This window comes from Microplitis demolitor, chromosome 6 (genome assembly GCF_026212275.2).
Source record: "Microplitis demolitor isolate Queensland-Clemson2020A chromosome 6, iyMicDemo2.1a, whole genome shotgun sequence".
In the NCBI taxonomy this organism is placed as follows: domain Eukaryota; kingdom Metazoa; phylum Arthropoda; class Insecta; order Hymenoptera; family Braconidae; genus Microplitis; species Microplitis demolitor.
In genome coordinates this window covers 5,432,694-5,451,860 of record NC_068550.1, presented here as the reverse complement: position 1 = coordinate 5,451,860, position 19,167 = coordinate 5,432,694, and the positions used below count along the sequence as shown (strand labels likewise).

The 19,167-nt window shown below is 27.3% G+C and overlaps 1 protein-coding gene and 1 long non-coding RNA gene across 5 annotated transcripts in view; one reads left to right on the top strand and one right to left on the bottom strand.

Moving 5' to 3' along the window:
• LOC103577599 (uncharacterized) overlaps positions 1-19,167 on the top strand; it is an 83,657-nt gene that overhangs the window by 49,102 nt on the left and 15,388 nt on the right. For all 4 annotated transcript variants that reach the window (XM_008558311.2, XM_008558313.2, XM_008558310.2 and 1 more), the window contains one exon: positions 632-723. In XM_008558311.2, the coding sequence (XP_008556533.1) occupies positions 632-723 (92 nt within the window). The remainder of the gene's footprint in view (positions 1-631; positions 724-19,167) is intronic.
• LOC128667962 (uncharacterized) lies at positions 17,828-18,352 on the bottom strand. The gene is made up of 2 exons (XR_008403855.1): positions 18,246-18,352; positions 17,828-18,055 (listed from the first exon to the last, which is right to left on the bottom strand). It is a non-coding gene; the product is annotated as an uncharacterized LOC128667962 (long non-coding RNA).

Here is a 19,167-nt window from a genome sequence, read left to right as displayed (position 1 = left end):
TCAAAAGAGTTCTTCTTTTTAAGAATTCAAGTGTAGTAAAAAATATAATAGATCAATCGATTGTCAATTTTTAAAGTTATTGTGTTCAGCACCATCCGTACATACTGATCGCAATCACAAGTTTTGCATACCTTAAACACGAAGGCTATGCTCTACACTCGCCTGAAAATGAAAATTCGATTTCGTCATATTTTTAACATTGTTTTTTTTTTAAATCATTATTTCTAACAAAAGAGACTTAAAATTGTATTCTGTTTGATCATTAATAAATTATCTTTTAAATGATACGAACTTTGTTCTAGTTGAGGATATTTTAATCCATAAATATGATTTTTATGCGAGAGAATCAGCTGGAACCGAATAAGCGTAAGCGGAACACAACTCATTGCTTCGCGATTGAGTTGTGCATAACTTGAAACTGGCAATTCATTATATTTAGTTGCCATTGTTTTTCTAATACCTTTTTGCATATAGGAGCGTCATCTATTAATCATTATTTGCATGAGCGAGTTGTGCACATTTGGATTCTCCAAATTCTTTAGATCCTAAAAGGAAAATAATTAAAATATTAAATGTAACATTAATTTTAAATTGAATTTGTTTGTATTGTGAACAGCTATATATGTTGCAGATGATGAATCAGGAGAAAAAACAGTCAGTGTTCTTTTGGCTGATGAAGAATCGGAATTGACATTTATTGATCATCCATCTGCTGAAATGACGGTGAGTTAAATTATTCTTATTTGCGCTTCTTTATTTTATTTTATATTTTTTTTTTGTTCTCAATTTTTTTATTCTTAAATGGATGAAAATTCTTTTGACTGAAAACTTTGATTTGTTGGCCTGTCAAAGTAAACTAAGATCGATGATACCGTTAACATGTTTTATAAAAATTTTTATTCAAAAAAAAAAAAAAAAAAAAAAAAAAAAAAAGCGACTATAATGATAAGAAAAAAATAACCACAATAAGAAAAGTAATATCTGGAGTTTCAAGAAAGTAAAGTAGTAGAAATAAGGAAGGGCACCAGGAAGGGAAAAAATAAAAACATATATAATGTGACAAAGTTACTGGGAAATTTCATATTTTTTTTTATTTGTTTTATTTACTATTTCTTTTTTCTTATGTCCCTTGAGATCTATTCAATATTAAGTACTTTTCATATTCTTGTATAGATATTTTACTCCAACTAACCTTTAAGACTTCCATTTTTATTTATTTTATTTATTCAACTGTTTAAAGAAAAAAAGAGTAGAAAAGTTTAAATTTAAAAAATAAAATGACATTTAATTGGTAAAATAAACTTTTTAAGCCGTTAATTATCATCACGTCGCGTTAATTCTCCATAATGAGATAAATCAACGAGTTAAGTGTAAATAGATATTATTAATTGATGTGATAAAAAAAAAAACAGTTAACATTAGTTCAGACGTATTTACTGAAACCTTTTGACTCTGCGACGTGTCAATAGAATATTTGGTCAATACAAACATTGCTCATTACAGTTCATCGTGTTTACTTATTCGTAAATATGCGCATTTACTATGTCTTATATTGATGATTAAGATCTCTGTTAACCCTTCTTTGGTCGCGTTATGGCGATTCCTCGCTTTATTTTGTAATAAAAAAAAATCATTTTTTTAAAGCTTTCAAAAATTTAGTTTTTCCTTCTTTGATCTATTGAGCATACATAAAAAGCGATTCTGAAGTTATAGTTATTTATATTAACTATATATTTAGCAATAAATGTCGAATAAACGTGGAATCGCGACGATTCCTCGTGAGCGCGACGAAACTAGAGTGAAATTTTATTCTCAACGTTGCCAAATATACGGAACCGAAATAAATATAACTAATATGGATGGAATATATTATCAATAGATTTAGCAACGCTGTAAGAAAATTAACATTACGACGATCCCCCGCGATGTGACTAGTGAAGGCGGACGGTGATGCGCGACCAGCGAAAGGTTAAACGCCAGCTAAAATTATGTATTTAAAATGAATACGTACGTCACTCCTTGCTATTTTTGACAGAACGTCAATTTTCATGTAACTTTAAAAACAAATTCAAATTTTGATTATTCAAAAATATATACATGGAAAAAAAAATATTACTTTTGTAACAATACGATTTAAAGTCTTGTTGGACGTATATCACTTTCACAAGAATCCATACAGCGAAATTCTCTAACTTTGATAACGAGGGGTTTGAAATTCCTGGAATCATAGTTACAATATTCGTGGCAGTAAACGGGCATTTCTAACAAATGAAAGGGGGGTTAAAGTTTGGGAGTTTAAAAGTTAGAGAGATTCCACTGTATACACGGATAACTTATTCTTGTTTGAAATGCTACAGTGTCATAGTAAAGCCGGACTATGTTACCTGACGGAAATCAGAATAAACACGTAATAATTACTATTGTCATAGAATTCCATTAATTCAGACAATTACTATAAGAGGAGCGGAAATTTTTTGAAAATTCTGACTTATTGAATGCCCCTTCTTCTTTAAAGAGTAAACTACACGCATGCGCTCTTCTATCTCTGAATATTATATATATAAATATACACAGACTCATACAAATGTATCGCATCGCGTGGGGGTAGTGTAGTTTGTAGTGGGGGTTAAGATTAAGGAGAAGTTCCGAGTTAATAGAATTCGACTTAATGGAATTCGACTGTATATCACATGTATGAACATTGAGGAATTTGTCCTGAGTATTGAGAGTCTATCTAATAGAAATTTTAATAAAAGTTCATTTAAAAAAAAAAAACAAATCCTTATGTTTTAAAAAAGTTACCATGTTTATGGTCTTACATTCATATGAATCGACTAACCGACAACAATTAGTTTCAATTTTTTATTATGAATATTAAAATTAAGGGATTTAAATACGGCCAGATTTAATCAATAATTCTATTATTAGTAATGTTTGCTATATTATATCAATAAAATATATCAGCGGTAGATATAATTTAATGCCACTGGAATAGTAAAAAATATTAAGCGAGAGTAGAGCACACTAAGTACTTTACGCCTGAGGTATGATTCATTTAAAAATTATATTTAATGAAAAATAATATTTATTTAAACACCGCTGGTGAATGGGTTGGAAATCCTTTTATTTATCCCACGGCTTCACAATGAACATATTAATGCTAAAAGCTATATTTTAAAAATATTAATTAACTAAACGGTAGATTGAATCCAAAAATAGTGATAATGAATAAAATTCATTATATTAAAAAGATTGATTTTATAAAATAGCTTTTTTTTATTTAAAAATCAAACGCATTTGTTTTTTTAAAAATTCCGACGTGTATTTATCAATTTATAGGCTTTAATGGTATAAAACTAAAAATATAATATTTTCGAAAAATTCTAATATTTTGACTATAGAAATAATAAAATTATTTGAAAAATAGTGATTTTACCAGATTGAGGGTTTCGCTAGTAATGTATTCCACGTAACAAGTAATTTTCAAATGACTCGAACGCCGAGGGAATGTACTTAAGCAAAGGATTGGCGATTAATCGTTAATGAGTTACCAAACGAACGTGATTAAACAGAGCTTGAATCATATACCTATACACGTATCTTAGCCTCAAGCGATCGAACAGTAGAATTAAATTGGCTACGAGATGACCTATACTCAGTAAAGTTATAACCCTATGAACTAATACTATACAGAGAATATAAAGCCACGTAACCATGAGATACTAAAAGGCTATTGATTAACGAGGTGAACAAAGTTAATTAACTCTACTTAAATTAATGCTTCGCAAAAAATATAATCAAATCTTTCAGTGGAATTTCAGTTGAAAATATATCATATTCTTAACTGTTAAAATTTCAATAAAATAAAAAGGACACGGACAAATTTTTTGTAACCGTTAGGAAAAGAGTCTTAGCTTTTAAAAAGATTTCTTAGCATTTAAAAAATGATTTGTATAAATTTTAATCACTTATCAAACTAAATACATTTTTCATTTGAAGGTTGATATCTCAGCAGCGAATTGTCGTACAGAAAAACAAAAAAAGCAAATTGTAGCTGAATAAATTTCCTAAACAAGCCATGAATTGGTTTTTTCGAAAAAAATTTTCCTGGCTCCGGAGACCTAAAAAATTTAGAAAAATTTTAACTCGACCTATTTCTTATGATTCCGCAAGAACTGTGGCTCAGAAAATTATCTGGCTGAAATTTCTTTAAACTATAGATTTCAAGCTTTAATTTGCTTTTTTTATTTTCCGTTACGATAATTTTTCACGAAAATACAGCCTTACAAAAATCACTAAAAAATTCATAAAATTTTTTTGTCCCTTTAATTTTTTGGATAAGTGTATTTAGGAACAATATAAGAATTATTTTTATTATAACTCTGATGTTTTTCGTTAGGTAACTGATTTAAAAATGATAAATTAATCTAATATTTTAAACACAACTCGACTTCTAATACTTCAAAAATAGAACTATTTTTTTTTTAATATTGTTTAACACCGAAAAAATCTTAACACCGTTTTCGGAGCTGAGTTTAACACCATAATAACGTGAACTTACACTGATTTTATTTTAGTATATTAATTATATAGTAAAAAAAACTTGTTAAAAGTATAAAAAAAAAAAAGACTAGATGCACTTGACGTTTTTTTTAAAGTCCATTAATTTTAAGTTAATAAGCATACACACTAGTAGAGAGAAATATCAAATTAATTTAAATTGCTTGAAGTACTATAAACAAGTACATAAATTAAAGTCGTGGATGTCAAGTAGAGAAATGTGTATGACTTTAAATTAGATGCATCATTTCTCCATGAGATGAGTAGACATTAAACAGTAAAAAGATTCAAAGGGCTAATAAAAAAAAAGTCTTTGAAAAATATTTTCTATGTTAATTTTCCAAGTAAAAAATAAAAAAATAATGTTTTAAATTGTAATAAAAGTGTTGAAAGTGCACACGCTAAAGGTAAAAAAATCAGCCTTTTATTTTTCATGTAAATATTCTTATAAAAGTTATCTTTTCAATTTTTATGGTGATAATAATAATAATAATAAATGCAACATGGATGGTGAAAAAATAAAAGTAAATATTAAAAATAAAAATAAAGATAATAAAGCTTTGGCTACATGTAAATATTTATATATACATTATAAAATAAAATATGTAAATCCACGAACATAGTTCATGCTAACGCTATTTGATGGTTTACTAAAAGGACTTTATATAGAATATGTATATGAAACCCTTTTTTGTTAACTTGTTATGCTATTACATGCACTGAAATTAACCGGAGTAAGTTCAAGCGGTGTAAGTGTTAAATTTCAACACCGAAAGCGTGTTAAAATAACACTTTTATATTCTTATATAAATGTCTACATATACTTATGCATGTAAGTAAGTATATATTTTACAATTATCCAAGTATATATTTTTTGCAAAATTTAAATTTCTTCCAGATAATATTCATATAATTTTCATATTTTTTTATATGTAATACATTTTTTTTTTTTTTCTAATTTCGATACGTAGAATTTTTTTACACCCTTTACACCATTTTAAACAACACACTTTTTACAGTGTAGGAAGCAAACTTGAATATCGGATGTCACAAAGAATGGCCTAGATTGCGGTATTCGATGCCTCCGTATTGTACGTAGTTTGTCTCATCGTATATTTCAGCGTTCGCCCTTATTTATATTCTATCACTTTTACAATCGCTTTTATCCATACTAGCGTCATCCAATTAATTATACTGAAGCCACAGAGCTTATACTCTAGACAAATAATGACAATAAATATTTTTTACAGTATCTACTGTTATAAAATATGTAATAAAAACTAAGTACACCTCATTGAATTCAAGATTAATTTTAAAATTTTCAAGGGCTTTAGTAAAAAAAAAAAAAAAAAAAAAAAAAAAACCTTTTTTTCTGTTGAACAACACTTTTATTTTATTACACTAAAAAAAATTAGAGTGTGAAATTATTTTAACCAATTTGATATTATTTCGACGTATCGTTAATACAAATTTAACCAATAATATTTTCAGTTATTATTGAATATGTAGACTAAAGTCAATTTAACTACGCAGTAATTTCACAATTGCGTTCATTTCAATAATATTTTTTATTCGATTTTATAACAGATGCGACATATAAATATTATTATATGATCGTATTATAATTGTAAATAAAAATTTAATTTACTAAAACTTGTATGGTTTTATCGTGACTTCTGTTGCCACTTTAACAGATGCATCGTTTTACTAGGTATATATTTACTCATTATTACCATAATAAAACAACATCAGATGTTTTTTCATTCAGCATTAAATATTCATTTGATCGTTAAAACCTATCAGAAATAACAGAAAAAAATAAAAACGCATGGCAACGGAATTTAAATACAACTTTTAAAATTTGTCAAAAAGTTATTTAATCAAATTAGATCTTGAAAGACGTCGTATGTTTTTTCTTCGAATTCCTTATTTTATTTTTTTATAATTTGTATGAATGAATTCCTTTGACATGAGCAACTATAGCATGTCTTTTATAATATAATTAGATTTCAGTAGAAATGTTTTTACATAAAAAAAAAAAAAAAAAAAAAAAAAAAAAAAAAAAAAAATGATTCGTTGAAAAAATTTCTTTTCAACATTTATATAGTAAATTTTTTTACTTAACTAAAGCGAAGGAATATTTGTAATAAAATATCTCTTTTGATTCATTCAGTATTTTAATATAAAATTTTATTTCATATTAAAAATATTACAATTTAATACAAGAAACTTTTCCTTTAATCATAGCGAATATTTAAATTTTACTTAGTAAAATATACAGAATATTTTTTGTTTGCAACTCTCTTTAGTAAGGTAGCTTTGGATAATAAGGATATATACTTATTGGATAGGAAATGGCAACTATCATAAGTACATGCGCATCTTTCCTTCTAAGAATTCGTCTATTATTTGCATTTTATTTATTTTGAAATTTTTTGAGAACTTTCTCTGAATTTAAGTCAACTAAACAACAACCAAGTCAATTTTGACTTTTTTGACTTCAATAAATACTAAGTAGACCAAGTTAGCCAGAAGCAAGTCAAAAATGAATGAAAAAGGTGTTTTATAATGACTTACTTTTGGCTAACTTGACCTTCATAGTATTCATCTAAATCAAAAAAGTCAAATTTTACTTGATTTCAGCTCGGCTGACAAGTATAAGTCTAGAAAATTGGACCTAAATTACTTTTTTGACCCGAGTTCTATGGTTAGTAGCATTTCAAAAATCATTTGAGTTGGCTCAATTCCCCGTTTCCAAAAATAGCTTAAATTTGACTTTTTAGACTTAAGAGGGTTTGCCATCTATTCTCTTTCTCACACACATGTGAACAAACGAAACGGTCCTTGTTGCTCTTACATTAGCAAATGGAAATTTCAAATGAGCCGTTCTCAGGCATAAACTGAAATTTCCGAACCGGAAGCATTCCATTCGACAAATAATAACTTTACGCATCGAATGGCATATTTTATTTAATTATTTGGAGCTTTATCCATGAAAACGGTTCATTTGAAAATCACTTGTTTCATTCTCTTAAGTTAAGTTAACTGAGTCAAAACCAAATCATAATTAACTTTTTTGACGTAAATGGATACTAATTTAGTCAAGTTAGTCGAAAGCAAGTCAAAATAAAACGCGTTTTTCATATATTTTTGACTTGCTTTTTAGCTAACGACTATAAATTAGTATCATTTAAGTCAAAAGAGTCAAATCAAAATGATTTCTTTGACCCGGATCCGAGCCTTGGTCTCCCGCATGCGAGTCATCCTTTGTCAGTTGGTCTAATGTCACTTTCGGTTAAAGTTCGCTAAACTTGTAACATATTCTTATCCAAAAGTTTCAATAGAATTCACTGAAATGAATCAAAACCCCCATAGAAACGAATATGTCTATTTATTTCTATGAGGTTTTTGACCCATTTGTGTGGCTTCTATGGAAACTTTTGAATTAGGATATTTTTTTGACTTCATAAGTGTGAAAGCTTTTATTATCAGCAGCTTATAATTTTTTTCAATTATTTTGTAATCTAATCCGCGAATTTTTACTTCAATTTCACTCTGCGGAATTTTTTTCTTAATCAAAATCTTAATTAAAAAGGGAATTTTTTTTATTAATTATAGTTCCAAAATTTTCCAAAGGGACTAAATAATCATCCATTCCGCGTTCATTCATTAAAGTATGATAAATATTAATAGATCTTCGATACTCGTTTAGTAAATCGCAAATTCAAAAATTGCTCGGTAGCTGTAGTAAAAAGAAATTTATTATAATGACTTTATACTAAGTTTTCTGTATTCATACAAATTTGAACAATTGAGTATTTGCCGCATTAAACTGTAATAGTAATAAAGAATAGAACATTGCAGAGTAAATGATTCATTAACAATTTAATTTAAAGACATTAAATAAATTTATTAGTAATACTCGAGCAGTCACGTCCAGGCTGCAGCAAGTTGCTAGTAATTATTGGAAAAACAAGATTAACAAGAGGTAAAAGTAATTTAATAAGTTAATACTACATAAATTAATTATATGAATGTCGTCTGTGCGAAAGCAGTTTAGATGATAAATATCACAATGAATAACTTAATATATATCTGCAAATCTGTGTGGTTATGCTGTATTATTGAACTAAAATTAAATTTCGTTCAAGTGCTATTAATAACGATTCTTAAGAACAGATGGTTACGGCTTAAAAGTTTATATCCAACCAGTGCTTTCTGTTTCGCTGAGCGCAATGCCGGTAACTGGTGCAGAGTATCATAGAAAGTTGTCGTTTCTGTACTTAACACAGCAATTTAAAAACCACCTGCGGTTAAATTTATTTTTTTGAATACATAATTGACATAATTGCCCTTAATAAAAAATCTTGGAAGAAAAATGTGATCTAAAGATTGATTCGTTCGAAATAAATCTTACGATAAACTTTTGTTTACAAACACATGCTCACATATGTTCTAAGGTCTACTCTAAATATATACAATAATTCCTTAAGTTCAAAATATGATTTTAAAATTTGAGATCCAGTAATCGGTCAAAAATATATTTTACCTTTGATCGTTTCGTATCTCAATAATAATTTTTATTTATTTTTTCTCCTGATATTTTGGTAACGTCCGAGGACCATGAATATCTTTAACATATTTTAAAATATTTGTCAAGCAAAAAATATAAAGTTTTTGAAAAGTCATTGGTATTATAATCAAAGTGATATGTATGCATGAAAAAGTTTCTGATAACAATTTCTATGATAATAACTAGTAGTTAATAGATTTTTAACATAAATGCTCATACATATACCATTGTACACTTCTCTGATATATATATATATATATATATATATATATATATATATATATATATATATATAAATATATATATAAAAATGAAAGTGAATGATTATTCTTCCCAATATCGAGCACCAAGTCTGTATTGAGTCTGTATTTTCTATGGAAGCTTCAAACAAGGCTTCAAAAATATCGCTAGCACGTAAAAGTGGAAAAAATGATTATTCTTCCCAATATCGAGCACCAAGTCTGTATTGAGTCTGTATTTTCTATGGAAGCTTCAAACAAGGCTTCAAAAATATCGCTAGCACGTAAAAGTGGAAAAAATGATTATTCTTCCCAATATCGAGCACCAAGTCTGTATTGAGTCTGTATTTTCTTTGGAAGCTTTAGACAAGGCTTTCAAAATATCGCTAGCACGTAAAAGTGAAAGATAATACACTACTGGAAAAAATGAAAGGATCAAAAAAAAATTCCAAATTCTTAGGTGTTTTTTAACAGGCCATAACTTCGAGAGAAATGGTTGTACAAGGAAGAAATAAATGGGAAATTGTAGCTCCATGTGTCTCCTTTTTGGATTACAACTTTAAAGATTTTTAGCTACTGCGGTTTTTGAGTAATCTTAGAAAAACCAGCAACAAAAAAATTTTTAACTCTAATTTTTTTTACTTTTTTTTTTTTGGTCTACGGGCGGTGGAAAATTTTTTTCCGCTTAACCACTTTAAGAATCAGATACATTCATTATTCAGCTTAAATTTCATTCTTTATAGACCTTGATATATCCACTTGTCGCCGAGATATCGGTCTTCAAATGGAAAAGGATCGTTTTGTCTTTGATTATCGATATCTCAGCAACCAATGATCGCACAGAAAGTTAATAGTGGGTTTTAAAAACTTAAATAAATTCTCTTAAATGATTAGCCATTGTTTTTTCGAAAAAAAATTTTTTTCTTTGGTCACATGAATTTGAAAATGCAACAAAAAAAGGGCTTTTGCTGGTTTTTTGGAAAATCAAGCGCTGGATCGAAAATATTGTGGCAATCAATAATGCTAAGTGTGCATTTTACAGTTCAATATGCCCGAGAAAAAAAGGTGTATTCTATTGTTATTTAGCAATTAGCACGCTACTGACATATCACATTTATTAAATACGTCGAATTATTTCATAAATAGTCAATAAATATCAAACAAAATATATATACGGATTTACATGCATAAACATATATATGAAAAAAAAATTTTTCAATTAGATATAAACGTCACTCTTGTCAAGCAGATTTATTGATTTCTGTTCATACATATATACATACATATATATGTATATAATATACTACATATATATATATATATATATATATATATATATATATATATATATCTCATTCGTTTGTTTCATAGAATTTCAATTTATAGCAAATCAATTACAATTACTTTTATTGTCAAGTCTACTTATACAAATTATTATTTATTAAAACCAATTAAACCAACTAATTTTTATTATGATTTTTTAGTGTTTAATAGTCGGAGAGAAATTTACGGTAACAATTACAGTATTTTATTGGAATGGTTATCGTTTCGTATAGTAACAGATTTTTTCGAAGAGTTCATTATACAAATGGCATCCATAAAAACTATGATGAATGTTAACTATTTTTATTTATGTGGGTTCCATTTCTATATGATATCGGAACAGTTTCTATAAGATTATGCTAATAATTACAGTCATTATGTTAATTGTTCCCATAGTATATGGTAACAACTACACTGTGAAAAATTTCCAAAAAATTTTACTATGGGTGCATTGTAACAGCGGACCATAAGAAAACTGTTACAAAATTTACAAGTGTCCCATAGTAAATGGCATGCGCAGATGACACGATTGGGGCCTATGCGCATACATTTACTATGGGACACTTGTAAATTTTGTACCAGTTTTCTTATGGTCCGGAGTTACAATGCACCCATAGTAAAATTCAATGGGAATTTTTCGCAGTGTATCATATACTATGGTCAACGTCATCATATACTATAGTAAAAAGTACTATAATATTATAGTAATAGGTACCATAATATCATGGTAATGGTTACCATAATATTATGGAAATATTTTACTTATATTATGGAAACGGTTACCATGATGTATGGAATTTTTGACCATACACACGTAGAAATCGTTTCAATGTAAGTGTAGGATTTACTATGACTATAAGAGCGATTCCCATGAAAATGGTCATCAATACCATGATTCGATTACCATTACGATATAGGAATTTTTTAATAATAAGAACTGTAACCATAATTATAGAAAATTTTTCCTAAAATTATGGGGTATATCCCCTAATTCCAAGTTATTATTACCATAACACTATAGGTTGATATCTCATAATCTTTCTAGGAACAGACCATTATTTCCTCTCCGTGTATGATGAAAAACTATTTTTTTTTTTTTTTATTTCTTTTAAATACTTTTCAATAGTAAAGAAATAATATCACTTTATAAATTCTAAAAGATATTTTTTTAATACTGTGTTATATTACTTATTGTGTAAGACTACAATTGAATGTCTTCAGAAGCTGTTCATCAATAAGCTCTTGTCCATTACACCAATATCCGAAACTTTTGCATATTATCTAGTTTTCTCATCACGAAAGTTAACGTCGCTCGTACTTTGAAGGACTTAACTCATGAAATTATTCACTGTAGTTGTAGATACGGTAAATGGAGACACCAAGTCTCGTTGAGAAATCGATTCATTTAATAAATAGATTTGTTTGGTAATTTATTTTTAAACTTGTCGTATCATATAATGAGTTAATTTATTACAGCAATGAACGATTAAAAATATTATTGATATATCTTGAAAATTTTACCAAATCGTTCATACTACAGCGCGGATTCGAAATTTTTTACAGTATAGTAATCAACTCGATTAGTGAAGCGTAGGTAAAAAACTAATAAAACTTTTAAATGCATGCATGTATGCTTCAAATTAATTATAAGTTAAAAATATATTAATTAAGGGCATAGAAAAAAATATATGCATGTATTCGTTTTACTATATAAATAATCTGATTTCTCACTCCTCAATGTGATAAAACTTTTTTTGTGCCTCGAGTAATATTTCATAACTTTTTCAAACATAAACATTTTTTTCACATTTTAATTTTTCGCATTATTTTCAAGTACTAATTAAATTTCTCTAAAAAAATTAAATTCAAATTATTAAAAGTTAATTTTCAAATAAACGACTTCAATTATTTTTCTATATAAATCTCTTAATTTTGTAGTTATAAATTTAATTCAACTTTATGTTATCAATAAATTGCTTCTATTGCAAAAAAGAATTTTTATTTTCTAATTCTATTAATGTCAAAGATACTGGCATTATTTAATTATTATATATACATTTCAATCAGTTACTAAAAACTTTTTTTTTAACATTAAAAATTTCCAACCAGGAGTAAAATAACGTAACTATCGATTAATGGAATTTTAAACAGAGAAAAGTAGTAATAGGTAAAGTTTTATAACATCGGAAATAAGCTTGCCAAGCGTGTGCGGCATAAAAAAAAGACAAAAAAAACATAGTTTTAGCAATGAACTTGATCACGATTTTTTTTTTTTTAGATTATGCTTAAAATTCGGAGTTTAGTGACGTTCAACTAAAAAAAAAAAAATTTTTCGAATACGATAAAAAAATTACATTATAAATACTCGTCGAAATAAATATATGACATAAAATAATAACAACGTTTTTACAATGCTTTGAATATATTATAGTATTTGTAAATATATCGTATTTTTATAGACGTGAACATGTTATTTATTTATAGTTATGCCAACAAATAGATTATTTGTAAAATACAGATGAAATTACGCAGACAACGTTATATATAGGCAGCATAAAAAAGAGGGTGTGTCAAAAAGACATTTTCTTTGACTTCGATCGAGATTGGTTTCGCTTTTTTTTATCGTACGGTTAAAGTTGTCTTTTTTCTCATCTAAACTTCTCATTCTCGAACACGTGAATTTTTTTTTTTATCTAAAAGCTTAAAAAGAATGTGTAAAAAATGGTAGTTTTTATTCAAGAAAAGAAAAACATGAAAGAAGTCTCTCTTGGGTCTATTTTACTTAATGACATTTTATTTCTTTCACTGATTTTTTTATAGGATCTATAACTTTGTTAACTTTCTTTATTTTTTATACTGTCAATTGTATCAGTCTTTCAATATAGGTGATACAAAAAATATGATGAATAAACAAAGAAACAAATTTTTTTCACCATACCTGCACCGAAATTTTAATTTCTTGCCCTGTTTAGAGGGAAGAAAGTCATTCCTTCTTCTTATGAGAAAAATGAAAAAATTAGCGCATGCGCCATTCTTCCCACAAACAGGAGCAAAAATTAAAATTTTCAGGTACAGATCTGGTAAAAATCGTACACTAAAAAAAAAATATTGCTGTAATAGCAATATCGTTAGGTTAGAGTAACCATCTAAAGTTTGGAAAATCGTAAATTGTTAATATAGCAATACTTCGTTTGCGTAAAGCCTAGATTGCTATTTTACCCATAAAATAATTCGTTAAATCAACTATCTTGGTTATGGTTGCTACGGCAATACGTATTGCTGTATTAACAATACGTATTGATATATTTACAATCCGGATTGCTATATTAACAATTCGGATTGCTATAGTAGCAATTTATATTATGAATCGTTGAAACAGCAATACCAAGTATGGGGAACACAACCAAAGAACATGGTTAAATTGACAATACTTTTATTTAAAGTTGAAGATAGTCAATGCAGCCATCTAGTATTGCCAAGTTAATGATACATTTTGTTATGTCAACTATCTGCATTGTATCCGTTTGAAATTCTATGGTGTTATAGTAAAGTTGGATTATACTGACCACCTGCAGAAATAATCACATGAAAAATTTTCTATGGCTTTATTAAAATTGATAATTAAAAAAAAATTCATTTAAAGACTACAATAAACAAATTAAAGAAACTTGATATAAAAAATCGACTGACGTCAAAAAAAAAAAAAAATGGAAATTTCGATTATCAATAAAACAAAATTTGATAATTACTACTTATTAAGCTGGTTAACAAATTTGAGAACGTCATATATATTTCGTCACATTTACACAGCAATATTTAATTACTATTACCTATTGTCGTCATATCGACATTAATTTAAAATTTATCTCATATTAATTCATTATTTAATTTAAAATGTGTTTTAACAGTCAAAAAATTTAGAATATTATCTACTTAGATAAATAAGTACTATACGCATTAATCAATCAATTGACGTAGTTATCTAAAATGATAAAAACAAGTTTCACTTCTGTTGTAATAACTATGAATAACATTTTACTTATCTTTTTTTTTTTCCTATAAATTGACGATCGTCTTATTCGATTACTCAGTACAAAATTAACCCGTTACAGTTTAACTTGGTATAAAAAAAAAAAAAAAAAAAATTATACAATGAAGATAATTATATTGTTAACCATAATATATTTGGTTCCATTAATATATTCTTACGGCAACTGTCCACACTATCAATATAAAAAACATGAAGATCGCAGTAATTTAATATCAAAATTACCAGATTCACATCAATTGAACAATACGGCATTAGTCGGAACCGTTTATTCACTTGCGATTATAAAAAATGGCAAATGGAATTTGGGAGAAACCCAAGAATTGAGTCTGGCAGATCAGATGAAATCTGGCGTACGAGTTATTGAAATAAATGCTCTCGCATCATCTTTCAATAATGAATTATTGGTTTATTCGCGTCCACAATACTTTAGTACAACATTTGCCAAAGTACTCGAGGAAATAAATCAATTTTTGAACGTCAATCCACGGGAATTCATCATTCTTTACGTTCATCAACAGACTGACTTTAGTTCCAGCGGTAAGAGAAATTGTCAGCTAATTGATCAATACAAAAAATCAAGTACAGGATCCCGTTTAGTTACGAATTGGAAATTCAATGACACCATTAAAGACCTGCGAGGTAAAATTTTACTGGCAACAAGTTCGATGACTTTCGATAAGTGTGCTGTTAATTTATATTCAAACTGTAAAATTCAAGAAACCAAAGTATCAAATTATATTAGTTTCTCTCCACAACAAGCTAAATGGTACGCTGTACAATCATTGCAATTTGAGAGTTTTAAATTGAAGAAAATGTGTTTTGTTAATTATGTAATTGATTATGCTGATGTTTTCGCTCCACTTTATTCGAAAACGTCATTTCCTAATAGAGATAATAAGTGCGAGGTTCCGTTGAATTATCGGATGGCTGAATATTTTGAAAATCCTCATAGAGCTCTAATTATTGTAATGGCTGCTGACATCACTCAGGAATTAATCGATCGTGTTATTGGTAGTAATTTTGTTAATTAATCCTACTACGTAAAAAGACGCATTAATATTTTACAAACATGCAAAGCCTCTACAAATATACCGATAACTGGGTATTCGTAGTATTTAAATGTATATAATTCTATTTATACAATAATGTATACAAATTAATGATACAAACAAATATATATTACACTCAGTGAATAAAATAGATTAAGCAAAAGAATTATTTTGATTGGAGAATTTACTTTATCAATAATTATCAATAAATTGTATACTTTTGTCTCATAAATCTGTTGCTATTAATAAAAAAATTTGTTCTAAATAAAGTTTCCTACTATTTATTTTAGTATGCATTTTATTTATAGAGGTTTATAATATATAGAAAAATGTCTTTATCATATCAGTTGGTGTATATTCTAAATTTTTTCTTAACAATTTGGAATTTACCTCACTGTTATAAATAAAGAAGACAATGTAAATAAAAAAAAAATGATAGTCTTGTTACTAAGGTATTTCATAATATAAATTTACCGTTCACTGGTATAAATATATGTATGCTGACAAACATCGGAAATTCGAAAAATTTATTTTTCCATACTCGAGAGTTGGACAAAGTTAATACTTTAAAGAACTTAAAGCCACCAGATAGATTTCTTTCATATTTTTACGATATTTGAGTCACATTCAATAACTTAAGTTCTGGAAAACTAACATTTACCCTGGTAAAAATACTTAAGTTTTAACTCGATTTCAAACCAGAGACTGGTCAGTGATATCGAGTAAAAAGTAGAAATCACACCACCTACAACTGAGGTGTAAACATTGGTCATATCAATGTTTTATCTATATACTGTAAAAAAAAAATGAGCAAAAAAAAAAATTATTATTAGATTATCTTAACAAACTTGTTTTAATTCTCAGTTGAAAAGTAATAAATTATTTATAAAGTAAACAAGTAGTTTAAAAGTACTTTTACATTGAGATTAATTATTAAAAAGAGATTATATATTATATATATAATGAAATAGTTTCCGTAGAGCTTCTTAAAACATTCATTAAAATTGTTTGATTCTACTTAAGCTACTAACTGCTGATAAAAAAAAACCCAGCGGAAAAAAAATTAATGAACTTAATAAATTTATTAAGTTAGAGTGAATAAAAGTTTTTATTCTAAAGAATTCATAACTAAACTCAAATGGTTTAAGGAAATAAATTTTTTTATTTACGATAATTGAAAATCTGAAGTCCGTGTTATAAAAAAAAAAAGAGAAACGAAACGGAGGATAAAAAGTTTAAATCCGATTTTATTCATAAATATCTGCGCAAACGAACAAAATTGAAAGGTTTCGTTTTACTTTAAAATTACAAACGAAAAAATGTCAGAACCAACTAACCCTGTTCTTCCTCGTTAAGCACAAAAGTGATAACTTACTATGGTATTCCAATACTAGTTACGGCTTTTGAGCTTAGCACAACGGTGTTATATAGCTGCATAACTTTCTATTGCTTATGTAACCGCCTCAAGATGTCATTTCACAAGTAGCCAAAAATACCTTCAACTTTCAAATTTTTAAAAACAGTATTTTTTAAAATTTTCAAACCTAAAATGTCCTGAAAATTTTTTTAGTTTTTCATTTTGTATTGCGCATGGTCATATTGTTATCAATATAATTTTTAGCATGATGATCTTTTAATTATTAAATTTTGATGACTTATTGTTAGTTTTTGTAAGTAAATCCAATATATAACAGAAAGAAACTGATGAAAAATAATGGTGACTTTCCTTATTGAGAAACCTAATTTGAAATAATTCAAACACAATCCGAAACAATTCAAAATTGGCAAAATTGAATCAGGGTTCAGTCCAGGAATTATTCCCAGGATTTTGATATCAGTTCAACCAGGAGGTGATCACTTCATACTTTTACATGGGACCCAATTTTGTCAGCCGGCTCAGTAACTCTAGCAGTAGCCTATAGACCAACTGAGACAAAATTGGGCATGATGAAAAGCAGAAGTGATCACTGCTCGGGGTCAACAGCTCTAGTTCAAAGTAATCTTCACTATACCACTGAGATAACCAACCATATTATCGTACTACATTTTTATTATTGCATTACAATTCAATTAGCAATAATCATTGCTATTAATTAGTAAGCATTGAGAACATAAATTAATATAGACACTCCAGTGAACAATCCAATTGATCCTAATGGCATTGAGGATGATGACGAATATAGGGGATTGCATTTCCAATCTCCATCTAGACATACACATTTCTCAGAGGCAGTTTCAGTCCTCTCGAGATGAGAACACCCTGAAGTATGTCATAAAAAAAATATATACATTGAAAAACATATATATAAATCTAGTATTATGAATGCATCTATAATTTCTTATTCTGTTGTTTTGTAACAAATTTCACAAGCAATTAAAAAAAAAAAGGAAAATTTTTCAATTCAAAAATATGACTTTTTATTAAATATTTAATCAATAAAAATACTTACACATAATTTTAGCAGATGCTACTGAAAAAAATGTCAATAAAGCCAGAAGAATTAAGAACTTCATTTTAAAATAAAGCGCACTATGCAATTAAGTTTATTCAGCAATATCAAAATTCTTACTGTTAATGAAATAAATGTCATATTTTTGAAATTAATATGATAAATTTATTAGAGATATGGAAAAAAAAAATCGAATCAATCGCAATTATCGATTCTTGGAATAAAATTGTTGGCTTAGAATTGATAATTATTGTTATGATAATCATTACTTTTTATAATACTATAAAACATGATAGCAATGTACACGTATAAACATATACCATTGAAGTTTTAATTAAAGGCTAGTAAACGGTTGAAATTTTTCCACGTACACGCTGGTTTAGAATCTAAAGTTGTGATATGCCATTATTGAGTTTCTAAAACTGAATCAGGATTTCATTGCCGGTCATTTAAGAACTCATTTAAAATGGATGAATTTGAAAAAAAAAGTTTTCAACTCGGCAAGATGATTTTTTTTTAAATTTTCACTTTAATCAAAAAAGATCAAAGTAAACATTCAGAAAAAACAATTAAAAAATTAAAGTTACTAATCAATAACAATCTAATAGTCGAGCAGAATTCGACCAATTATAAACATAGTTACTCTTGAATCAATGTCATCATGGATTTGCGGTTATGACGTTAATCTGGGGACAAAATTATTAGTAAATTGAATTTTGACTTAATCATTAGTGACGTAAGCTTTCATGAAAGTTTAAAATGAAAGCTTAATATCAAATTATTAAATTGTATGGAAGTATAAACTTCTATTATTAAAATAATTACTGAGTTTTTAATTATATTTGAGGAATTGTATATTAATAAGTAAAGTTATATGATTATTAAATTTTTACTCCTCTAGTGCTGTGCTGTAAAAAAACGG